This window comes from Corvus moneduloides, chromosome 4 (genome assembly GCF_009650955.1).
Source record: "Corvus moneduloides isolate bCorMon1 chromosome 4, bCorMon1.pri, whole genome shotgun sequence".
NCBI lineage: Eukaryota > Metazoa > Chordata > Aves > Passeriformes > Corvidae > Corvus > Corvus moneduloides.
In genome coordinates, this window is record NC_045479.1 from 50,170,020 (window position 1) to 50,196,352 (window position 26,333).

General features: G+C 38.9%; 1 protein-coding gene across 6 annotated transcripts in view; it reads left to right on the forward strand.

Moving 5' to 3' along the window:
• Positions 1 to 26,333, forward strand: part of MET (MET proto-oncogene, receptor tyrosine kinase) — an 88,512-nt gene that overhangs the window by 55,364 nt on the left and 6,815 nt on the right. For all 6 annotated transcript variants that reach the window (XM_032106479.1, XM_032106476.1, XM_032106478.1 and 3 more), the window contains 9 exons: positions 1,639 to 1,812; positions 2,659 to 2,758; positions 10,943 to 11,161; positions 16,962 to 17,108; positions 19,103 to 19,259; positions 20,083 to 20,223; positions 22,574 to 22,804; positions 25,191 to 25,271; positions 25,889 to 26,070. In XM_032106479.1, the coding sequence (XP_031962370.1) occupies positions 1,639 to 1,812; positions 2,659 to 2,758; positions 10,943 to 11,161; positions 16,962 to 17,108; positions 19,103 to 19,259; positions 20,083 to 20,223; positions 22,574 to 22,804; positions 25,191 to 25,271; positions 25,889 to 26,070 (1,432 nt within the window). The remainder of the gene's footprint in view (positions 1 to 1,638; positions 1,813 to 2,658; positions 2,759 to 10,942; positions 11,162 to 16,961; positions 17,109 to 19,102; positions 19,260 to 20,082; positions 20,224 to 22,573; positions 22,805 to 25,190; positions 25,272 to 25,888; positions 26,071 to 26,333) is intronic.

Below are 26,333 nucleotides of genomic sequence, written 5' to 3' on the forward strand. Positions count from 1 at the left end.
TCTGAATTTGGTAGCCATTCTACCATGGCACAAATCCTACTTGGTTCTGTGCTCAGGTACAGCAGGGTGATTCCAGAATTGTCACCTCTGTGGATGAGGGCAGAATCTGGCCCAATGTTCCAGAAACAGGATATCCAGCAATTCCTCTGAAATTTGAGCATCATCTTATGGAAAGTCATAGTGGTAGAACTTCACACTTGTGGAGAACATGGGGAAGCAGTAGCCTATTAGTTAATGTCAGACTCAGAGTCAGGAAAGATGGAATTTATTCTTTACTGCTAAATGATTTATTGTGTGCTCTTGATCAAATCAGCCAAGTCTGAATAAATCAAGGAAAGCATTTAGATATTCAAGTCTGATCACTAAAAAGATCTTCATCACTTCTGTTCCATAATAGTTTAGGGTTGAATTTATTGGTGTCTTCATCTCAGCTGATCAACTAATGGACAAATACATAAACCTTTTGGGAATGATTTGTTTGAGATATCTACTACGGGGATGGGATGGCAGCCAGCTCAGATACAGATGTTCATCAGGCAGACCTGTAGGTATTGAACAATAGCTGAGACTTACCCAGTAAGCATCTCCAGCACCCCTCTTTCTCACTAGTCAAGTTGCCTGGAAACTTCTATGCAGGTCTTAACCAATTTCTCAGGGCAGGTGTTTCTCTAGGTAAACAGCAGTTTAGCTTTCCCCAGTTCTGAGGGCAGCTAGAGCAAGGTTTACTTTTTTTCCTTTAAGAGATGTTAAAAAGCTTCCAGATACAAGTGAATGAATCACTATCCCTTACAGCGAATCCCACCTTCCTGGAAAGCTTCAAAATTTGTGGAAAATGTCCCTTTTGTCTAATTTGGAGACCATCTCTTACACTCTAAGAGAACGACCTCATTTGGATGGCCCATGGATGTGCTTGAGTCCAAATCACTGAAACCAGGTGGTAGAGTTACATTTGCTTCTCCAGTCAGTTGCCACCCTTGTCTCTGATGTGCCCTGCTCCCTGTGGCCACATTTCATGTGCTTCAAACTTCAGGATCCTCCTGCTGCCCACTCACCAACTGATCTCAGTGTAGGAGGAGGAGGACTTCCACAGCCAGCATGATAGCAAGGGAAAGGTGAATATCCCAGAGACTCTGCTGATGTGCTGAATTTAGCCAGCTCTTCCTGAATTTTCGCCTTCTTTCTCCTTGCCGTCTGCCTTCCACTCAGCATCTGGTACATCCCACACCAGAACCTTTACTTGAGGCTTTTAACAGAGAGTATGGATTTGAAAGAGGCATTATCCTTTGGTTATAGCAGGTGAAGTCATTCTCCTTAATCCTGGAGTGTGCTCTTGTTTTCCAGGCTGGAACCTGCCTTTGCGGGGCTCAGGGGCTCATGGGGTTGTCACCAGTACCAGGGCAACACCTTCCATCAGGCAAGGTGCAAGTCAAATGAATTAAGATGAATCTTGAGCCTAAGCCATGCTGTTGCAATTTCTACCTCCTGTCATGCTTACTTGTTGCAATTTGATTATCCAGCAGAAAAATCAATGACTTTTTTTTTTACAAACAGATGCTTAGGCAATGTTGGGGCTCAGTAAAAGACAGTGTTTTAAACCAAGTATGTGTTTTATGATCGTGACAAGCAATCTGTTTTCAGTCCTCCCAGCATATCGGCAAGCACTGTGGAGTGCTACACTCCAGCACAGCAAATTCCCCAGGAATATCGTGTGAGAATGGAAATCGATGAGGCTATTCGAGGCACAAGCAGCCATTTCACATACAGAGAAGATCCTGTTGTTTTAAAAATTCATCCAGCCAAATCTTTTCTTAGGTGAGTGAAATTTTCTTGTAAGAAAAGCAACAAATGAACAAAGAATGGCTATGCTGCTCAGCAATCTATCAAAAGAAATTGCATTTTTATTTCTATCTGCCATGCCAATTGTTTCTATTATGGTGCAGTTGCAGAGGGCAGATCATTTCCTTTCAGAGGTGAAGGAGAAGGGGGAAGGGTGTCTCTTTTCTCTTTGTGATTTCACTCCTAGCTGCTGCTGAGCCTACCTGTGATGTCGTGCTGAGATACCCACTGCACAGCTAAGTGTGTCTCCTATACTGTGTCTGGACATTACACTGATTGCTGAGGAAAAGTATTTAATGTGACAAGTCAGCAGAGTCAGCAGAGCAAATGGATTTTAAAATAGTCTAAATCCAGTGCTATGTAAATATTATGAATATATATGTATGTTAGTGTGTGTGTGTTTTCAAGTGACATATTTATGGTCTCAGTAGCTCTAATCTGAGCCACCTGCCTTTGCCAAAAAAACGTCAGCAGTAAAGCAGACAGGAATTTCCGCACCAATGAAAGCGATAGGTGAAACAAGTTAGTTAGCAAATGCTAAGTACAAATATGCAACCTCTTTTAAAATGTACACATTTGTTTTATACCCTGGCTTACCTCAGGTTTTCTTTTGTTTTCTTTTTTGATTAGTTGTTATAGTAAATGTAAAATTTGTTTCCCAGGAACATGATCTCACTGCTCAAAGTTAGGTATTTGCATTTACCCAATATATACCTAATTCTGGTTTTATGTTATAATTTACTCTAAAATATAATTTGTAATTAACATTACATTATCACAGCAGTTATTTATCCTACTCATCTTCTCTTTTTCTTTTCCTAGTGGTGGAAGTACAATCACAGCTCAGGGAATCAACTTGAACTCAGTGTGCTTTCCTCAGATGGTGATTACTGTACCTAAACTGGGAATGAACTTCTCTGTGGTGAGTCAGTCTTAGAGAAGACAATCTGTTATCTTTTCATCTTGATGTGGTGAATGGTTGCAAATTTTCAGTCAAAACACTGACTTTTTCCTTGAAACTTTGGGGCTTCCACTGATATTTTGGGGTTTTCTGCACAGACTCCATAAGCAAAATTCAAAACTAATTTGAAATTAAGCTGAGGATAAAACAACAGTTTCCAAGGAAACTTTTCCAAAGAAAGAAGGCTAGTACAGTATCTGATAATAAGATTTTTATATTTCAATTTAACAATACAAATTCAGTGACTAAACACAGAACAATGCAATATAGATACATCAGATTGCATGACAAGTTCAAGCACTACTGTGATATTCAAGTGGTGACTGTAGATATATATCAAGGAAAGAGGAAGAGTAAGTATGTAAAATCAAAAGTAAGTATTATTTTTAAGAATTTCTGATTGCCAAAATCCCTGTTGGGGAAATCTGTCCTAACTTTGATAAGTTCAGCAACTAAGTTTTAAGATGGGTTTGGGCTCCTGCAGTTGGGTACATCTGCTTAAACAGTGGGTCAGTCAGAGATCTAAGCCTTTACTTTTTTGTTCCTGAGTTGACACTACACAGTGTCTAAATCTAAATACAGATATGACCATGTGATCTGCTTTAATTCTTATAAGGCAAAGATGGCATTTGTTGCCTAGTGTTACTGAAACCGCTTTCTGTAAGATTTTGTCTACACATTTGTGTTGTACCTCCATCATTTTCTTATCCTGTAAGGTTTGTTTAGTCTAACTGAAGCTAAATTGACCTACACTCTTTATGACATGCTACTTACTGTTCATATTCTCATCTTATTTCTAATGATCATCATACACTGTTTCCTGAATTGAATTCTAAGTATTAGACCTAGGTTTGCTCAATGCATTTTAAATGGTATGTCTGCAAATTTGCAGTCTTTTATAGCTTCAAGGTCATCATATTCTTCATGATCCTAATTTGTATAATATGATGAGTGTCAGGACCTGAATTTCCACAGCATGTAGTCGTGGCTTGTAATTTAATGGGTTCAGATTTTAATCTAAAAATCACTTCCTTTGCAATGAAACACAGTGTTAATTGTTATCAAAAAGTCACTTTACCCATCAGTCAGAAAAGAAAACCTTTCAATGAAATCTACCAAACTCAAAATTTATTAGATTTTGAGTGATGAGAGCATAATTATTTCTAAGCACAAAGGATTTTGAAGAAAAAGATCATTGCTGAAATCGGGTAAATCAGGTCTTGAGATTTGCTTTGTGTGGGTTTGAGCAGTCTCTTTTTTTTTTTTTTTTAAAGATCATTCATTTGCTTTCTCTGTTCCCCTGTGGGAATATGAGATACTGCTTCTCTTCAGGACCCAATACTGCATACCTTGTCAAATATTTGAGACTTCTGAGAATCTGAACAGATTTGAAAGATCTGAATTTTTAAAGAATCAAATCCACTGCCCAAAGTGACTGGCAACTCCAGGCAATAAACACCATAGAATTTAATCTCTCCCCCCCGAATATTGGGGAGCAACCTTGCCTTTGAACAGTGTGTTGCTTTCATCCTGCCTTTTAACCTGCTGTTGCAAAAAGACATGGACTTAGTCAGAATTATCTCCTTTATTGCTTTTCTTTTCAAACCTTGCAGTGCGTTTGACATTGGCCAACAAACAAATCTCCTGCCACTGCTCTCCTCTAAGAAATTGCCCCAGTGTATGAGCAGGTGTACACAAGTTCATTCTCCCTGCACAAAAGGTGGAATATAACCTCAAATGGATTATAATCCAGAGTGTTTTATACTTTGACAATGCCCAAGCAATATATTTTTGCTCTATTGAAATTAAAGGCTTCTGGCCCTCAGTCGCCTTCCCTGCCTTTGTGGCAGCCATTTGTTCTGCCACTATTCTCTACCTTAAGCATATTTCTCAAGGAAGAACATTAATTCTCAGATAGAAAGGGAAGATTTGTAAGTGGCAAAACAAGACTGCACTGTGTAACTGAGGAAATTCCTGGTGGAGGATGCCTATGGTTGTAGTCTTACCCATCCTGCACTGGAAATTCTGGGCTCTCTGCATGAGGGATATACCAAAAAACCCCAACATTTTACCCAGTCATTACAAAAATAAACAACAATGAGGAACTATTTCCAGCAGGGATCCAGACCAACTATCCCTTTTATAAAGGAGAAAACAGTTTGTTGTCCTGAACAGACCAAACCCAAAATGCTCAAGAAGTGCTATAGCTGAGGTTGTATGTCTTTTTGCTTCCTTACTTTGGGAAAGGATAGCTGAACGAGTCTTTTTTTTTTTAATTATTATTTAAGCCCTTTTTCTTTTCGGTTTTCTCTCACTAGCCTCCTCCAAGAAGCTGCTTTTGTCAGCATTCAGAAACTCTGGCTCTTGGGAAAACCAAAGCCAGCACTGAAACACATCCCAAAGCATCAAAGGAAAGTACAGCTGGGAGGGACCACAAAGGGCCTAGCATGGCCCACTTCCCTGCGTCAGGAGCAAACGTACACAGACCACTGCCTAACTTGTTTAGGCTGTTATTAAAGCTCCTTGTGAAAGAACTTTCACAATCTTGCTTAAACAAGCTTTAGAGAGAGCTGCTCTACCTGCTTACCTAGTGGTTTGGAAAGACTTCTTTCTAATAATTAACCCAAATCCTATGGCTAATTACCTATCTTCTTGTTTAACCCTCTGTGGATACAAGCAAGAGATTATCAGTCACTCCTGATAATTTTATATATTTGCACTACATTATGATTCAACCTTTCTCTTTTCCAGTTAAAACAACTAAACCACTCCAAATTCTCCTGATAAATGTTGTTTCCTAGAGCTCTTCTCATTCTTTCCCCTACCTCCCAGACCCTTTTCCATTTGCCTAAGACTGGTGGTGCCCAATTTAAAACAGGTCTCATCTTTTCCTGTCAGCTCTCTATCCTCAGGTTTTATTGTAGCCTAGAGTCCTGATGGAGTCACAGTGTAAGTGGAGGGTCATTTCTGTAAACAGCAGGAGCTGTTGGGGATGCTCTGCATCCCACAGTCTCAGGGAGCAGGGCCAGTAGACACCGGCTGGGGCATTTGCTTTTCTCTGCCTCTTTCCATCCCGGTGGAAGAGGTGAGTGGTACAGCTGATACAAAAGGTTTTCTGGAAGAGCTTCCTATAAGAAGTGCAGTTTCACTGAGACTGAAAAGTTTTGGGGGCAGTATGCCAGCACCCTATAGAAGAAACGTTTAAGTTGATCTTTTCAGGTTTCATTGTTTGTAGTTTAGTATTTCTGAAGATTTTTCTTCTATAGCGCAAAAATGTCTTGTTTCCATTTTACAGTATTTCTTTATATTTATTTAAATTTCCTTAAAATTGTTCAGTACTGTGTTCACACTAATTGTGTTTATATTACATTCTGTGTTAACACTGTCAATACATTTTGCCTTCTTTGAATTCATTTCAATGAGTGATAAAAATGTACTGAACCATATGTTTCAATAATTGCAATGTGTTTCCTTTTAATTTCTATTTCATGAGTTCTTTTTGTCATTTGTTCTGATTAGGGAGAAAAAAGTAGGAATTCAGGCAGTGCTACATAAATTCCTCAGAGCTCTAGAGAATGCATAAGAATACAGAAACCTTCTCACTTCTGCTCACATATCCAGTTCCTCTGTGAGGTACACAAGCAGGGAAGCAGCTCGTTCCCCCCTTTCATTGTGCCTGTAAAAAAGCCACAATGCACAGTTTGGAATAGTGTTTGATCAGGAACATATGCTAGGTCATGCTAGATGATTCTGCTGCGTCTGAAGCACTTGGGAATAACGTTTTCTCTTTGAAAGCCTGTACTTTGCACTGATTCCCCCATAATGAACAAGTGGTCATTTGGGGATACCTTGTCGTAGCATTTTTTATATCCTATCTATTAACTAATTTGGATATATATTCCCACTGCCTAATCTTTTCTAACAATGAATGTCCCAAGATATGCAAGGCTGCAAAACTAAGGAGAAGCATTTTTTAATACATGACCTTCAATAACTGACCCTGTAGCTATGCAAGATCTTCTCTTTCCACAGACTTTTAATTATCTCTTCAGTAAGTAGCCTTTTGAATGATCTTCAGCATTTTGTAATTTCTCCCTGCTAGGTGCCATTTCCTGCTGTTTTACAGGAGAATTTTAAAACACTCTAAAGTTCATTCAATGTTTACAAGCCTGTAAGCAATCAATACTTATATTCATGAAGATGCCTAGAATTCAGCAGTGAGTGTCTACCTTAGCTGTATTAAATAATGATAAAACAAATTCCCTGTAAAGTGTGGGTAGCGAGTATGTGATTATTAAAGATATTCACGACTCCCTGTCTGGAGACACCTAGGCTTGGATCCTCTATCTGTCTTGATTCCATGGCACAAAGCTGCCACAGAAGCCCATCGAAGAGTTTCCCCCACAAAGGGGAACTATTTGTCTTTCTTTCTGTGCCAAATCTGTATCTCATGCACATCTCCTGCCAAGGAAAGAGTACAGCAGGGGATGTCAGGGAAAAACTACTGTGTGAAATCACCAGGGTGCCAGGGATGTAGTGCTACAAGGTACATTGACCATCCCAAGACCAGGGAGGAATTTGGACTCCCAGTCAGTATTGGTTATGTTGTGCAAGGGCTGGCTCTCAGACTCAAGAGCAAGAGAGGTTTTACTCTACCTTCTGGTCCAATAATTTGATAGACTAGAAGTATCATCTCCCATGCCTTCATCCAAGAAGACAACTAAAATAAAAATGCTACCAATACATCTGGATCATTCATTGTACTACCTGAAATGGCAGCAAAAGCCATGAATTCTCTGAAAAACCCTCAGGATACACTGCTTGAGTGTCACTGCTTTACACAGAAAAGTCTTCTGAATGGGCTTCTCCTCATGTTGGACCTGTATTTTCTTGTCTTTCTATTGAGAAATCATCCTTTGGCAAAGATGGTTGGAGAGTCTCCAGGTCTGCCTTTAACTTCATTCATCTTTCATTCTTCACTGGAACTCCAAAAGTTTACTCTTTATGAAAGAAAAAATTGGCCATTTTCTTCTTTCTGACAGCTGCAGATCCTGTAATACACATCCAACTGCCCCTCTCTAATCTGGGTCAGCTGCTGGGAGACCTCTGGAACTCAGAGATCCTCCCTCATACTTTTCCTGTTGTTCTATCAGATGAAAAAAAATTGAATTGTGCACTGAAGTTCAGGTTCTGTAGGTCAGGTTTGAATTAATTGCCTCAGGGGTCATATTTTACAATTGAAACAAGAATACATACCTTAAGTGATGAGTCATATGCATTGTGCAGTGGATTATTATTCCCTTTGGGGTATAGCATTTACTTATGCTTGTGAAATGCTCCATAATTTTTATATTTTTTCTTCCTCATTGTCTTCAGATGTAGATTATAATCACAAGAAATATGTAGGCTTAGCTTTTAAGGTGAATATACTTTAAAGCCTAATTAAATAAAAGTTAAAGGTGCTGGGTGATAGGCAGTATGTTAATTGAGAAGGCAATAGATTGAATTAGGGGGGTTTTCTTAGAGATCCTCAATCCAATATTTCTTGAAAACTAAACCATCATATTCTTCAATTGCTAAAACCAATTTCAAGATAAAAATGTCATGTCAAATCATGTACCAATAAGGGCATTGCAAATAAGATTTTTCTTGACCTTACCAATCAGTCACATTGCATCCCCTCCAAAGAGTATTATTAGATTTTTATCATTTTCTGAAAGCTTCTGCTTCAGAGACCAGCCTGATAAAGTAAAGTATCTGATTCTAATAAATAGCCACAAACAAAGTTATGAATACCACTGCTATTCATTTAAGGGACATCACTACTCTACAGTAGATAAAGAGTCTAATGAATTTACATTAATCAAATAAATATAATGATTACTTGGGACATATTTGACTTTATAATTATATATATTTTAGTAATCCTTTTTAAGAATAGACACAATATGATAGATATCTTAATGAATATTCATATATCATGGAAAAGAATGGCTTGATCATCCATTATACTAATGATGCATCTTATTATTTCCATACTAATTCAAATTAATTTCTAGCTCTGTGTGATAGAACAATGCCTGAGATATGGTCAGTGGTGTATAACAAGGTATTCAAAAGAACAGTCTGATACTGTAAGCAAATGGAGCAAAAATCTGCCTTGTCTTGTGCCCCACAGCTTACCTTGTTGACATGGGGGTTACAAAAATATTTCTGAATTTCTGCTAGGAATCTCAATGGGCTGTTAGACACACAGATGCAAGTCCCATTAGCATCACAGAGAGCTCCACCAAGTTATTTAACTGAGTGCCAAACTCATAGCTCACAGACATGTAAGAGCCCTAAAACTGTAATGCTCAGAATGTTGAAAATATTTCCCTTGGCAGATTCAAGTTTTCACAATATTATTCACAGAAACATGAATTTCTGTGGTGATAACAAAGAGCCCTGATTTGTAGATAGCTAATTTAATCCCACTTTTCAAGCTAATGTGGGTATATAGCTGATACAGCCTGAGTGGTTATGTCACTGATTTGAAACAGCAAAATTACATTGCATTAATTTAAACTAATTTCACAACTCCTTCAGGTAGCATTTATAACGAGAACAAATTTAATTTGAAGAACAAAACAGAAATATATAGTTTGGCCTTCTCTGGATGCACAAAGATAATAAACAGCATTGTTGACCTTCCAAGGAAATCTCTTGTAGAACAAACGTAAGATTTATGATTACGAGGAGCTTAGCCCCATTCTTACTGGGACACGTCAGACAGGCTATTTTATAGTTTTTAAAGAAAGAAAAAGTTTAATCTGCTCTCAGGGCACAGTGCACAGGGGACTACTTACAGCAGATTTGTACAGTACTTCTGTAGAGCTGAAGCAACTCTGTTTGTGCCGGAAGTCCTTCAACCACATCCTTGGTAGGCAGCATAAAAGGCAGGCACAGAGAAAGAAGTATGTGATACAATCACAAAGAAGCCCCTCTGCAGTTTGTATGGTGCAGCCCAACACTCACTGTGCCTCCCATAGGTGTTTGTAGATGTCCTGTTGACATAAGCAAAGTAGTCCTGTAGAAACCTTCACAGTCCAGACAAAGTTGACTCTTCTAGAGCACCGTTAATCTAATTAAAGCTGTTGTCTAAAGTGGATCGGATGAAACCCACTCTAGATGAGCTGTTGTCCCTCTGTCAAGTGCAAAGGCAGTTTAGATGAGTCCTGGATTTTGTACTGGATCATGTCCCCATAGCACAAAGTATCCTCTGGAAGGTGTTCTGATTGTGGGGTACACTCCGTGTAGGCTGTCATGAGGAATAGTGGCAGAGTGAAGGGCAAGTGTGGCATCATGCCTGTTGTCAGGCAGCTCCTGCACTGCAGTGAGGGGCAAACATCTCACCCCCGCTGGTTCAAGATACAGTGCAAGGCATGTCTCACAGTCAACACTCTCAGCAGGAACTTGCATGACTCTGTACCAAGGCAGCAAGTGCCACACATCTGAGGCCTTACATATACATTTTTAGAAAGAAGCTACACTTTGCTGAGCTTCTTCAGCCCAGAATCCACAGAAGCTTTGGCTCTAAAGCCCTTTCTCAGAGTCCACAGTACCTTTCTGGAAACATAGCAACTTAGCTGCACTGTGGGTAAACAGTGCTTTACTTCTGTTTTCCACTGTTCCAGTTAGTGTTGTTGGCTTTTACCTTGTCCTCTGCTCCCTCACTACTGCTTTGGTAGTGAAGAAGGAGAAATCCATGTTGCAGTCATTGTGACAGGTTAGGTAAGCTGAACTATGGCTGCTCAGTACACCAGGCTAGCCTCTTGATGGTCCTTGGCTTTGGAAATCATTTTCCATTAATTATCTGAAAAATATTTACTTTAAAAGTGCTGTGAACAATCAGGCCAGGAAGCTTGTTTACTTGAACATTTCCTCAACAAGAGTGCAAACACCATTGACATGAAGTTTTCATACTTTTCTCCCAGCTCTGCATAAATGCTGTGTAGCACTGATCAGGATTTTGCTTTGGTTAAAGAAGAACAAGACCCTTGGTGTTTGTTTTTTCAATATATGTGTATTGTTAAAGAAAGTTGCATTAATCAGTGACTTCCTGTGCATGTACATACTGCAATTACCTCTTTTTTTTTCTTATAGGCATGTAGCCATCGCTCTAGCTCAGAGATAATCTGCTGTACAACACCTTCACTGAAAGCTTTCAATCTCCAACCACCCTTTGTAACCAAAGTGTTCTTTATTTTTGATGGTGTCAGCTCCCTGTACTTTGATTTTGATTACGTAAATAATCCTGTATTTAAGCATTTTGAAAAGACAGTGCTCATCTCAAGAGGCAACCAAAATGTTCTGGAAATTAAGGTAAGAAATGCTGAAATAAGTTTTTCAATTATTCTTAAGTGCACATCAGCAACATAGCGTGGAACAGACGTTTTGATGAAATAAAGGAAGCCTCAAGGAAGCGAGGGCAGAGAGAGCACTGTGTTCGGTACTGCATTCACCCAAGCCCAGTTGTCACAATTTAACAGATGCAGAGCTGAAAACAAAGACACATGTACCAGGGTGGTTGGTGTCATCAGGTCAAGTGGGAGAGGGGCTTTCCTTTTCCTCATGGGACAACCACGCTGCATCAGCTTCTGATTGCAATAAGCTGCACCACCAGTTCAGGATTAAACATGGCCAGCAGCCCAGAACCTGGAGTACGTGGTCTGTGCGTGAGCCCTGGCTCTTACTGGCACATGGTTTTGTATCCTTCCTCACAAAAGATGTGGTCTGGCTTCTTTGGTTCTCTTGAGCTGAGGGAAACTCTGGCCTGTGCACAAAGTCGCTCATGAGGATCAGTCACTGCTGTAGCCTAAATATTTATGGATCCATGAAAAATGCGAAGTTGATGCTGAATGCCTCTTCAAAGAGCAATGAGAATAGCCTACACAGCACTGAGAAGCATCTCTTAGGAATTCGGGGCCCTCAAAGCACAGGTTGCTCTCTACTACAGTGCTGCTGAGAAAGTTAAATCCCTTCTGTGAGAGTCCAATTTCTTGAAATCTAGTTTTTTTTGAGTTAGAGTATTAAATAGAAAAGCTATAAATATGGGTATTTCTAGTTTAAAATGAATGCTTCTGAAAATTTATTGGTATTTATATGTTATTTACATACATATCTATAATTTATATAAAATATAATTGATAAAAATGTTTTATGGAAGACAATCAGTCTTAATGCTTGGGTCATCTCCTTGTGTCACTCCTGCATAGCTCTGTAAGCCAAAACTTCTCCCCCATCACAATGGAGAAATCTTGAAGCCCCTTAAGGGGCTTTAAGGGGCTTTAAGGTCTTTGACTCCAAGATGATCCAGTGGGCCAACTTCTGGGCTGCAAGACATCAGGATTACTTCAGAGTTCCTGTCAGCCATGCTGAGTTCCAGTCAAGCTCTGATTATTAATCCATCTCTGCAAAGTGTTTTGGGCAAATACCAAAGAATAATTGATCTGATTTTTACTTTTTACATTGCTTTTTCTACTTGGAGCTGTTGACCATACAATCACTCCTTCCTCAATGCAGAGCAATTCTCTTGTTCAGTTATGGAGAAACACTAGAAAGACTTCTGGTGTGCGGGTCAACAGAGATCTGGGAATATACAGCTGCTGCATGGCTCAGTGCCTCTGCGCAATGACAGCAGTGTTTTCCAGTATTTTCCAGGTCATGCATATCAACCAGTTGGAAAGAGGACTAATTTGAGAAAAATCTCAGAATAATGTAGATTGGAAGGAACCTCTGGAGGTCTTCATGGCCTAACCCCATTGCTCAAAACAGGGCAAAATTAAAAATTAGGTCAGCATGCCTATGGCTTTGTGTAAATGAGTTTGAAAATCTCCAAGAATGGAGATTCTACAGCTTTAAGACACTCAGCTCCACTAGTCTTGCATTTTGTGTCTTATGCTTGAGCTCCCCCCCTCTTCCGTGACCCTCTTCTGTACTTCTTCCAGTTTGTCAGTATCTCTCTTTTTCTGTGGGGTTCAAAACTTGACATGATTCTCAAGGTATGGCTTCACAAGTCCTGACCAGAGCAGAACAATCACCTTCAATCCACTGGCTTTGCTGCTGCTGCTAAAATGTGTGCTGAGCCTTCATTACTGAAGTGGCATACTGCAGTCTAATTTCACATTATGGTCCTGTATATCAGTTATTTTCCAAAGTTTGATACCATCTGAAAGCTCAGAGACAGTGCATCCTATCCTTTTGTCCAAGTTGCCAATAAAGATTTTAAGTAGTATTGGTGCAAGTGTCAGCCATTGACAAATGAAGATTTGATCTCTTTCCAATCAGTTTTTTACTCATGTTATAGGCCACCCATCCAGTCCATAACATCCTAAGTTTTTTTCATTGCTAAGAGAGATTGTGTTGCAAAACTTGCTAAAACCAAGGTCTCCTTGTCCAATGCTCTCCTTTCGTCCAGAGAGCCAGTCCTGTCTGCATAGAAGGTCAGGCAAAATACACTCTTGGGAAACCTGTGCTGGCTGTTCCCAATTGTGTTCTTGTCCTTCCGCTGCCTGGAAATGCTTCAAATGGAGGACTTGCTCCATAATCTTCAGAGACACTGAGTGTCAAAAATTAGTTAGTTTTTTTAACTCTCTACTTTGTTAAGTCTTTTATTCTCCCTGAAGAAATCTCTGGTGCTGTTTATTGCTGGGAAAAAAACATTTAGATAAGAAAGGCTGGCTGAGGGCTGTCATAGTGACAACTGACCAAAGTCACAATTTTATAGTATTGACCCATAGTGATAGCACCCAAGGCAGATGTCTCCTAAGCCTAATGTCCTGGTTATTTCCTGACAACCAGCTGGAGAATAGTATTAGTGAAAGCTGGTCTCCTAGAATGAAGCAGGAACAGGCACCAATTTAACATCTTCCTCTAAATAGAATTAGTTATAGTGGGGTGCTTCTATCAAAACAGTGAGACAACTTTCATAAATTATAGTCAGGAGCCAAAAGAGCATTACAAGCCATATTGGCAACACTTTTCCCTCGCCCCATACCCACATTCAAAAATACACACACACAAGTTTACATGCCTCATGATCATATTTTGTGCAGTAATTAAGCAAGCTCAGCATGAAATTAAATGGCAGCTTGCTTCAGTGAACAGTCTGTTCTACCAAACCAAAGTTCTTTTATCTCTTTCTTAATTAGTTTCAGAGGGGCGGAGGGAGCTTTTATCACAAGTTTTTCAATCTAACTAATCTAGTGTGACATATTTGGCTTTCATCAAATGACAGTGGGTACTGACTGAAATGTTCTGTTTGGTTTCCCCTGATGACCACAAGATGTTTTTGTAAGAAAATGTTATACACAAGAAAACGTTAGGTTTTCTATTTAAAACACAGTCAGGGCACTGTGTGCCACAAATGCCAGTCGTCCTTGTCTTCAGTGCCAGCCTCTCAACGTCCCACATTATCACTGTCTTCCTCTGCCAAGTACGTGGCTCTTTCAAGTCTCTTAGTGCCCACCATGCCCCAGTCAGAGGAGTCATGATAGAGTGGCTTGAGAAAACTCTCTGCTTCAACACCATGAAGACACCACTTCAGAAGTGCTCCCATCTCCTGCCAACATGGAAAGACATCAGGGCAGGAGAAATTCTGGTGTTTCACTGCTGAGTCTGCTGAAAAGGACAGAGTCCACTTGCTGCCTCCCCCAGAAGCCACTGATCCAGACCTGCAAGCTGGGCTGCTGACAGCCCAGAGCATCCTAGCTGTGAAACAAAAAAAAAAACCCAACAAACTAAGCAACAAATAAATAAGAAAAGCATCTTTTTTCAGTTAGCGCAGAGGCTTGGCCTGTTCTGGAGTTGTGACTGTTTTCTGAGCTGGTGCAGGGACTCTGTGCATTATTCCAGAGGAGACCTAGGCATGGGCCAGCAGTAACTAAAGTGTATTTATAAATATTAATCTTCCACTAGAGAAATACATAGCACAGTTGTGATTCAATGTGTAACAACTGACATGCTACACAGCACATGAGATCCTGGCTGTGCTCTGGCACTTCTGTCTTAAAACTCAGAGTAGGACAAGACTTACTAAATTGTCTACTCTATTCTTAAGCCAGCACAACATGTTCTTTATGAGACAATCTTAAGGAAATCTTCTTGCCTATTTATAGGCCACTCTATTGTCAATCTTCTTTCACATCACATAGGAAATTGTTACTCTCAATACCTGGTCCAAAAGAGACCAATATGGAAACTGGTATTTTTGAGCAAGCTGAAGAGGAGCCTCTGCAGTAATTCCTCATTTTTCCCAAGTCAACCTTCTCACTCTGCTTAGAAGCCTCAAAAATGCTTCTGACACCAATCTCAAAATTTCCACACCTTAGTTTGAAGTTCTTCTGCTGCTTTTAGACTTCTACCCAAGTTATTCCCATCTCTCTAAAGTTGTGAGGTGGTTGTGCTATCAGATTGGGTTGCAACAGCTACCCAGTACAGTAATTAACTTCTCCTGCTTGCGTTCAAGGGCATTGCTCACCAAGAAGGGGGTAATACACATTTGAAAAGAGGAAATCTTTTTTTCCAGTTCTCACAGGAGCCAGTTTTCTCCTTTTCTTAAAATTGTAGTCAAATTCTGTTGTCCTGAGAAAAGCAAAACCACTGTTGAAAGAGTTTTGAAACTCTTAATATATTTAGTTTATCATAGTGAATATATTTGAAACTATAATGTATTAATGGTAACCTAATAGTCATAGTAGTAAGTAAAAGCTACCATCTTTATAACTGCCTAAGGACCACCTTAGGAAACATAAGTATGATTTTTTTTTTCCATTTTTCCATCAGTTTTGGTGGAGAAAACATCAGCTTTGGTGTAGAAGAAAAGACCACTCAACCAGACCACTCAACCACACTCTCTAGGATGATATATTTATCCTGAAGATGGAAGAATTAAATTCAAATCTTTTGAGGTGGATAATTCAGAGGAAAGATTTGAACATGAATGGCTCACAATCTGCCACAAGTCTCCATACCAATAAGCAATAAGCATTCACATGGTCCCTGGCCCAGGAATATTTTCTTACTTAATACAAAACAGAATGGCTTCAACTAGACAGAAGATAGAGTGCAAATGGATTTTTATGGCCAGCAATTAAAAAGCATTTACCTGGGGTGTGGCTTTGCCATCAAAATAGGACATTAAACTGGCCCTCCTATATATTTATTACAATTTTCCCAGGATTCAGTCTCATTCTGCAGCAGATCTAAAACATATGCCAAAGTAAGATTATTTTTTGCCCCTCAGAATGGGATTCTTGGGTTTTTTCTCATATACAAGGCTTCACAGTGGTGTCAGCTGTGGTGCCTTCCTCCCTTCTCATGGAAAACTCCCAGATCCAGCCCATATAAATAGCCTGTATTAGTCCCATACTCCCTTCTCCCCTTCTAATCCCACTTAATATGCCTCTTCTTTCATCTTTAGCTGGGCTGTACATGGGCTGGGGCAGCTTCTTAAATAGAGATGCACTCCTGAGCACAAAAGATCCTAAACTTGGCCTTTGGAGTCTACTGTCACAATATCAGAAGGAATAATTTTTCATCCAAGTCTGGGATGTGAGAGCAGGTTTTCTAAGTAAGAAGTGTACTTTTCATGCTCTCATCTTTACCAAGATTTTTCCTTTTTGGTCTGTGGAACATGATTTTAACAGACTTATGTATGATTATAATTAATTACTTCATTTTGAAAGCTTCACTTCTGCTACCATAACCACTTGCAAAACCAAATGTTTGAGATGCCTTTAGCTTGTGGATAATATAATGCCAGTTTTGTGTAAACAACAGCGTTACATAATGTGTCCTTTCTTGCACAAATTATGCAAAAATCTAAACAGGACCAACAGGATTAATCCCTCAGACATTTACATTTTTAGAAGTGTGTATGAGCTGTGTGAGTGGTAGTGACAGCAGATTTTATCTATAAACTTTACCATGCTACACTGGACTGTCTGTCAAAGTCCCATTTACATGAAATAACCCTATACATGCATATTGACAGGACAGTGTAAATTCTCATTAGTCTTTTATTTCACAATTTATTTTCTATTAAAAACATTTTCCAATCTTGTAACTACTTAACTTTCATGAGATGGTTATGTAATATGAAATCGATTTTTTTTTTTCCAAGGGAAATTATATTGATTCAGAAGCTGTTAAAGGCGAGGTGCTAAAAGTTGGAAATAAAAGCTGCGAAAACCTTCTCCTGCAGTCAGAATCAATTCTTTGTACGGTTCCCAGCGATCTCCTGAAATCCAACAGTGAGCTAAATATAGAGGTGAGGCAACTACACCACACACGAGACATTAATGCCATTTTTATTATCATTCACAGTGTAACTATTGAACCAATAAACTTTAAGCCTAAATAAAATTTAAGCCTAAGCCTGTGCTTACAGGGATATCTCTATCCCTGTTTGTTTGGGATGGAAATTCAAATAATATCAGCTATTTTAAAATAAATGTGATCATCATTGTTGTTATTACCTGTTTGTAGAGAGACTTTCTGGAGCCTTAGGCACAAAGTAGGACCTGAACTAAGCACAGAAATAAGATTATAGTTATTAATCCAAACACAGGAGGAAATGTGGGGAAGAATGAGAAGCTATAATGGAGTAGTTTTTGTTTGGAACTCACAAGCCCTTTTTTCAACAAAAAATTCTGCTGCAGTCAAGAGGATCAAATCTTTCCTGAAAGATTTTCTTTTTTGTCTGCATTTTATAATTTCATTTCAATTCTTTTTGTAACAAGAAGACACTTAGGAAATGTTTCAGTCATTGCTTTAAAGGTGGTCTCATTAGAGTCACTCAGTGTGCTACTGCAAATTTAAATTGTAGACATACTGATTTATAGAATAAGACATAAATCATTCAATACACTTGTATTTTTTTAAATATATAAGAAAAGGAAATTGGAATGAGATTACCTTTAAACTATGAAACTGCACACTGATTCACTGAAAACAGTGGAGACTTTGCTAGTCATGTAATTGTGGTTAGGATCAAAGTCTATGTAAACTCTTTGAAGCAGGGACATCTATTTTTCTTTGTCTTTATGGCATTCATCTCAACAGGACCCTGGACTGTGAATGATATTCCTATGTGCTACTGCAATCTAAATAAATAGTAATAACTAATTTAATTTATTAATATGGTAACTAGTAATTTATTTTAATATTAATTTCTTTTCTTAAGTAAGTATGAATTTTCTTGGATACATCAGGCAAACTATAAAATTAGATGCAGCTCTCCTTTTGGTGTATGTCTCCCAGACTTCTAAGTGCCTAGTTTCATATAATACTTGTGCACAGGTTGCATTCAGTTAATATGTTGTATTTTTACATATGCAACCAGGACTAACACTGCATTCGATGTGTTATTTTCTTAACCACTAAGAAACAGATAGATATGTGTGACATGTTTCATGCATAGAAAAGAACAAAACATAAAGGGGTTAAGTAAGGTTTCTGCTTGTTTACTGGCAAGGAGACTCAGAAATTGTAGTCTGCCCAGCGAAGAAGAAAATTTGCTCTTTTGACGGGCAAATCCATCATTACAGTACCCAGAGGGATAAATTCCACAGGAGGAAGAGAAAAGATGGCCAAATGCATTCCAACTGACTGAGCTAGTGCTGTGTGACCTAAAACAGTTTTTCCCTGTTAGCTGCTTGGTGTTTGTTCGGTTGCTGATTTTTGCGGTTGTTTTTTTTTGTTTTGTTTTGTTTCTTTAAACTGTCAGCAAGCTAGAAGCTGGCAAGGGACAGGCTCACGTGACCTTGGGAACTAAAATGCAAGCATGCTGTCAACAAGAGAGTGAGTTTGATGCTACAGCACATATATGCCAGAAGGACACACATTAAAGACTAGCTGGGCTATTTTTTTCAATGTACATCTCAGCCTGTGTATCCATAGGCCCATTCTGTGCACCATATGGGTAAAAGTATGAATTTAACATTTTGAATTAGCATCTGGTAACAGTGGAACCCTGTTATCCAGAGTGCATGTGACTACATGCTGTGTGTGTCGTGTATCAAATATAGAGCTGTGTCACTACCAGAGCTCTTGAAGGTGAGAAATGAATATTAAACATGTAGATTTGTTTTCATGTTCATCAATATGACAATTTCTCCACTCCCAGTGTCTTATCACAGTACAGCATCACAAAATCAAGATTTAATACATACGGGACATATCAGCTCATACTTTAGTACTAATAATGTAGTTCTTGCTTGTCTTTGGAAATCATTACACTATTTTTTTTCTTTGTTATTTCAGTGGAAGCAAGAAGTTTTGTCAACAGTTATCGGAAAAGTGCTGATCCGGCAAGATCAGAATTTCACGGGACTAATTGCTGGAATTCTTTCAACATTAGTCTTAATCTTTATCTTTTTGGTGGTTTTCTTCTGGAGAAGGAAGAAGAAACAAATTAAAGGTCCATCATAGTCAATCCCATAAAATAATTCCATTATTATATCTTAGATTTTAAAAATTGATATAATTCTATGCTTTGCTTAACTGTCATGCACTACCCTGTTGTAACCTGTCAGCAGAGGTTTCACAATCCAGTCCCAATGTTTATTTGCATTTCAGTGCTTGGCAAGAGCCTGAGCTGGGTGAAGGGCCATATTATGCCTTAAGCAGAAGGATTTCGGAGGAACTCTGAGCTATTAGGGAAACTTAGTAACTTCTCTTCCCTAATCAGCTTTGGAAGAGGGGATGACATGGAAGAGTCAATGACATGCATGGAATCATGAGTACTTCAGCTTCATCCAGTTGCCTTTCATTCCTCCAGGCTGTGCCTGAGTTGTGCAAGACACAGAGCACTGCAGTCTCCTGGTCTCTCTTCACCCCAAATCAGGAACTTGCTCAGACTCTGGTTCTTCTCTGGCCCCTGTGTCTGGGTTTCCTTCCAGTGGGAGCTGCCACACTATGTAAGGTGGGAGGAGAAGGGGAGCTGGTGTATAACCAACTCTTGTCCTGATGCAGTATCACAGCCCATGAAGCTGGCCTTGGGGTCTTCAAATCTGTCTTTGATCTTCCAGTATGGCTAAGAGTGGGTCTTCAACACAAGATTTTTTTGCAAAAAATCTTGCACTGTAAAAACAGCTCAAGTCCTACACATCTGCCACAGTAACAACCTGATCCTCTTCCCAGCAGAGCAGAACATCTAAATTTAAATAAATAGATAGATAAATCAATATTGGCATACCAAAAACATGAGGGTTTTCTAATATTTCTTTCTCCTCCCCTTTCAGATCTGGGAAGCGACCTCGTTCGTTATGATGGCAGAGTGCACACTCCTCACCTGGACAGGCTGGTGAGTGCAAGGAGTGTAAGTCCAACAACAGAAATGGTTTCAAGCGAATCTGTAGACTACAGATCAACTTTTCTAGAAGGTACGCCTCTATTAGGAATCTGTATGTAGGATATTTTATACATCTTGATTTTCATGTGTCTTCAGATGATAGATACTTTGATCAGTATCCTAATTTCAGTTTCTCATCTGATTTGTTTGTGTCTGCATTTTTGGGAGTCTCATGTGTTCGCAGGCTTGCTATTTTAACTGAGCTTCTCAGGTGCTTCCCAAGATTAAGGTGCAAAGGATTTTTACTTTTATTCATGTTGAAGGAATAAATAAAATACAATACAATACTCTCTATAAATATGCTCCACAAGTTATTAGGAGCTAGTGTATATAGTGTTTCTGTGTTGTCATAAGATCCATCATACCATGCACAAATCCACTCTGAAAAGACTGATTTTAAGGATAACATCAAGTGGCTGTAGGTTTAGTGTGTCTCAGTGACTTCCTACAGTTATAATAAAGCAGTTCTGTTGGCCCAACAACGGCCATGTAGTTTTGTAAACTGATATTCTTTTGTCTGTTAATGCCCCTCCTGTAAAATGGGACACTGTATAATGCAGAAATGTTAATTTAAAAAATTAAGCTAAAAGGATATGAAGACTGTGACAAATTGAATGGAGGTCCATGTGCACCATTATGCCAGTCTCGAGGAAGAATAATCCTCTGCTGAATATATTTTTGTGCCGTATAATATGATTTTAAAGTGGGAATTCTTTAGAAGAGCAGTCTGCTACACTTATAATACCATGCTAGGCTGAACACCTCCTTTAACACATGTGGAGACCATGTTCTGTGATTACCATTAAAGAGCCTTTATCTATTAGGAGTTACCACATTATGGTGTGTGAGGTGTCACAGATATTTGTTAGTCTTGGTATAGACATAGTCTTGCACTATTTCTAGTGCTGCTGTATACTATGCAATAGAAATAACTCCAAATATTTATTCCACTTTTGCAAGCCCCAGTCACAGAGATATTTGAGAGACAGGCCTGTTCCCAGCTTCCCATATCGTTCTTTAATTGCTGCCACCAGCCCATACAGGAAGTTTCTTGATTGAAATATTTCCAAAGGGAAAGGAAAGCCTGTGACACTGGTTAGAAGCGAAAGCAGTATATGAGACAAAACTATGCAAAGATCCTTGGTGGAAGGCAAATCCACAGTGGTCCTGAGGTCACTGTGTACTGGCAAAGCACAGTTGAGAGTGCATTCAAGAAGGGGATGTTCACCTAATGTTCCCATAGAAATGTTTATGTCAATATTATCAAAGAATAAAATAAAAGAAACATTAGAAAATGTGCAGGTTTACATTTAGCAGCTTCAAAAATTATTTTGCAGCCATGGCTAGATTATTTTACTGTGTTTATTAAATAGGTATTTGCCCTTAGTTACAAATAAATTCATTTGTTAGTGTAGGAGTTGGTATTTTTACTCCTAGATAAAATAACAGAATATTTCTCAGGACCCAGAGTGATAAAAGCACTTTATAAAAATTCCACAGGTTTTATGCAGAAATAAATAAAGAATGTCTATACAATATCTTTTACTTATTGTAATAAAATACATAATCATTTTTGTTGGTAAATTTACTTTCCTTTTTTTTTGTTTTTGGCCCTGGACTAAGTTCAGCTCATTGACGCCACTGAAATAATTCCAGACTGAAATCACACAAAATACTAGGGAAAAGATTTTAAACAAAACCAATTTGAAATACCTGAACAACATGCTGTTGATTAAAAAAAAAATCTCAAATAGATACTCCTGGACTTACTGAAATATTTTAGTTTCTGCTATATCAGATGGCTCATGTTATTTTCATGAGTAGCACCAACTGTATTATCTTCAGCAGTTACAGGAAATGAATCACCTCTAGGCATTTCCCTGGTTGAATATTTACCATTGGATAAATATAGCTAGTCACCAGCACTTTGGAAACCTTCATGAAGTGTTAAGTTCCCTACCAAATCAGAACATGACAATAATAGAAGGTTTCATGTTTTTAATTGTTCACTACCTCCTCCTCCCATATTGCTGTCATTTTTCTGTTTTACTCTTGTTACTTCCATTTACTAGAAATGCTATAACCTCTATTTGGCAAGAAGTGCCAAGGCTTCATTCTATCCCCTCAGAAAAGTGGAAGTTTTGCCATTTACTTTCTTAAAAGTAGAGCTGAGACAAGCATAAGTTTCTAGTGACATGGTTTTCCTGGAGGTTGGCAGATTACCAACGCGTATTTTCATTTTCCCTTTGTGACCAAAACTTCCGTAAAGCCAAGCCACTTCCAAACTGATAAAATCAAGCCTTGCTTACCAATGCAATAAAACTCTTCATTTTTCAAGGAGAAGTTTGAAAGGATTATAATAGTTTCTGTTCATCTTGCAGATCAGTTTCCAAGCATGTCTCAGAATGGATCATGCAGACCTGCCCAGTATCCTCACTCTGACCTCTCCCCGATTCTGTCTAGCGGAGACTCAGATTTAGCCAGTCCACTTCTCCAAACTAATGTCCACATTGACATCAGTGCCTTAAATCCTGACCTGGTCAAAGAAGTGCAGCATGTGGTTATTGGTGCCGACAGTCTGATTGTGCACTTCAGCGAAGTAATAGGAAGAGGTGGGTACTGCAACTCTTACCTTGCAAACTGCTCTTCTTTTTGCACACCCATTTATTATAAACCATTCTGAATAAGCTGTCTACAAAGATTTTTCAAGATTTTTACCTCTTATAGCACTGCATCTCATGCACTGAATCAAGCGGTAATGAAGGGGCTTTCCTTTGAAGTCAGTGCATTTGATCAGTTGGAGAAGACACCATCAGGAGAAAGGAGTCTACCAACTAATGAAGCTCTTTTGAACTCATGGACTTGATGGTCCCCCACCAGCTGCCTCAATCTCATCCTTTTCCAGGCTACAGAAAGCTCAGCCAGGCTTCTGATCCATGAGGTTGTGGTACGGGAGTGAATCTGCCGCAGGATATTACGTGAAACCTAAGGCACATACCTAAATGGCAGGGGATGCTGAGGCAGGAACACAAGTGACCTTAAACTTGGAGCCCATTATCTGTCGGGATTGCTACATGACACAGGAGACTCCTGCAGTCATTAGTGTATACAGTGAAAGTCCCCGTGGCCCACGTGAAATGCCCACACCCCTTTTCCCTCCACAAGTTTCCACCAGCTCTGAGGAATTTTCTGCTTGTTTCCTCACAGCAAATGCTCTTCATTCCTCCTCATTCCTCCCTCATGCCAGTTGCAGAAATATGTAGCTCCTGATTCACTTTCCCTTAGTTTTGTCCCTGATTTAGCAGGTCTCCTATTTTTCTAAATTTCTCTCATCGCTCCTATTCCTCTACATCTTTGTAAGCAAGTTCCCTTCACCTTTCATAGTCCAAGGCAGTATTTCTGTTACAGACACTTATCAAACTCTGTATGATTGAGTACATATTAGTAACCAAAGTACAAACTGGATTTTTAGTATTTCTACAGATCACGCATGAGAGGTCTCTTGTTGAGTATCAAGATACTGATAAAAAATTTGCTATAAATTATATTCTTAATGCCTCTTCTGCAGGAAAAGTCACAAATCAAACAAACAGTCAGTGTGTTTCAATTCTATGTATTATACTTCATCATCCCCAAAGCAAGGGTGGGCCTTTTTATTTTCTTTTTTGTTTTGGAAAACTCCAAGTAATTTCCCATTTTTTAAATGTTGAAAAATATCTGGAATGACACCAAGATAATTAACCGTTTTAAATTTTCTCCTTTCTAACTAGAAATGGGCCAAACCCCAAAATATTTTAGACACACCCAATCCAAGCTTTAGGATTTGTGTCTAGGCTCCAAGCAATCTGTGGTCTGATGGGATTTTAGTTGCTTTTATAAAACAAACTTTGGATTAATTTTACCTCAAGCCAAAAGCAAAGCCAACTGAGCTCTGACCAGAGCTTAGGACTGGAACATAGTAGAATATATCAGATAGTCTTGTTCTCTGTAGAACTCACACTTAAGAAAAAAAATATTTTACTTTCTAACTGCAAATATTAGTATTTTAAAAGTGTCTGGCAAACAGTTTATCTGTGAAAGAAAGCCACAACTACATGTACATAATTTGATTTGGAGAAATTAATGCATGAGCCTGGAGCTCACACTTCACAGTTTCCCAAACTGGTTAACCTGACTTCTCATAGTAGGTTTTGGTAGACTACATCATTTGCTTGGCAGGAAAACACAGGATTTCTGTGTCCCTGGCAGTTCATTTCACTGCTTAGACCATGAGAAAGAAGGCAAATTTTGCTCATGATCTTTTAGTGATATTTTACACTTGGAACTAGGCCGTAGAAAAAACTGCTAAGTGGTGTCATCAGTCTGTGACCTGTAGAGCAACTCCCAAACCATCCACGGCCAACACATCATTTTTAACATTCAACATTTTCCATAGAATAGCAAGACCTCAAGAGACTGTTAGCCCGGAGTGGCTGTCCTTTCCATCAGACACATCAGATGCATCGAGTCTGTACAGTCCAGTGTACCACTTAGCATGGTCTTGCAGATCACTGGGAACCACCAATCCAGTGGTCATGTCGGCTCCTAACTGCTGCCTGTGCCTTCCAGGTGCTCTCCTTTGACATCTACGTCACAGGAGAAGATGGTGGGAATGGGCTGACATGGGTTTTGTGTGCATAGTGATTACAAGAACATGAAATATTTGTGGCGCCAGCCTTGGCATTATTTATACTCTCCATTTAGGCCAAGAAATACCAATTATGCTGCAAATAGAGTTTTCATTTTATGTAATGGTGGTTTTATGTAATGGTGATTTTATGCAATGGTGGTTTTATGTAATGGTTTTATGTGTTACTTAGGAAATATACATTACAAGTGTTGGGAATTGGACAGAAATGGAGTGTGATCACTTTCTTACACTGTAATTGCTACCCAGTGGAAAATACCAGAAAGCTAATTTTACTTCTTAAAACTAATATTGCTCATTTTTTTACACAGGACATTTTGGCTGTGTGTACCATGGGACATTGCTGGATAACGATAGCAGGAAAATTCATTGTGCTGTGAAGTCACTGAATAGTGAGTTACATGTTTAATAGTGAGACATTACTACTAATTCTAAAGATAACTGGGGTGAACCAATACACTACAGCGAAGTATACATTCACAAACAAAGATTCTTAGCTGCAGCTGAATCAGATTTATCTTTGGAGCAATTCCAGTTACTTCAGACTACCACAACACATTGGCATATACTTTTACATCAAATGAAATGTCCATATATTTCCTCTACAAAGAAAAGAAAACTGGAAAATAAGGGAAAGGTAGTGTCTTTTTTTTATTCTACTGGGTACTGAAGATTTGGGTTTGGAAGTTAAATTGCTGAAGAGTGGGCAAAGCTGCTGGAAAAACAGGAAGATGCTGTAACATTTATTAAGGACTTCACTCAAGTGTTGTTATTCAATTTTAAATCGTTCAAAATAAGAAATGGAGAAACAGAATTAAAATCACCAACAGCCTGTATTTGGTCATTGTAGGAAAACCAATGCACATGACCTGGTTGTAATGTGGGAGGTGGGGAGCATGTCTGTAGTCTCTCATTATCACTTTTTTGTGCAATGATATGCTGTAGAGAAATGAAACCTAGTTTGTTTCTGTCTCTTTTAATTAATTCCTTTTATTACTGGATTTCTCAGGGATTACAGACCTGGAAGAAGTAGCTCAGTTTCTGAAAGAAGGAATAATCATGAAAGATTTCACTCATCCCAATGTTCTATCACTCCTGGGAATCTGTTTGCCCAATGAAGGATCCCCATTAGTTGTTCTTCCATACATGAAACATGGAGATCTTCGAAACTTCATTAGGAATGAGACTCACGTAAGTACATGGTGAGGTACAAATGGCAATGCAAGTCTGGCCACACCCTGCTCCAACACCACACGTTATAAGCTCTCATAATTACATTATGTCTGCAACTTGCTGCTGTTACTGCACCTTAACCTTTAGCACTTGCTTAGTCTGGCATCAAGCCCAGCCACAGCACTGCCACTCCCTCCCCTCCCCCTCAAATTCCTCTCTAGAATGTTTCCCAGAAATTATCAGCAATAAGTATTTCTCATTTCCCATCCATAAGCCTCTTT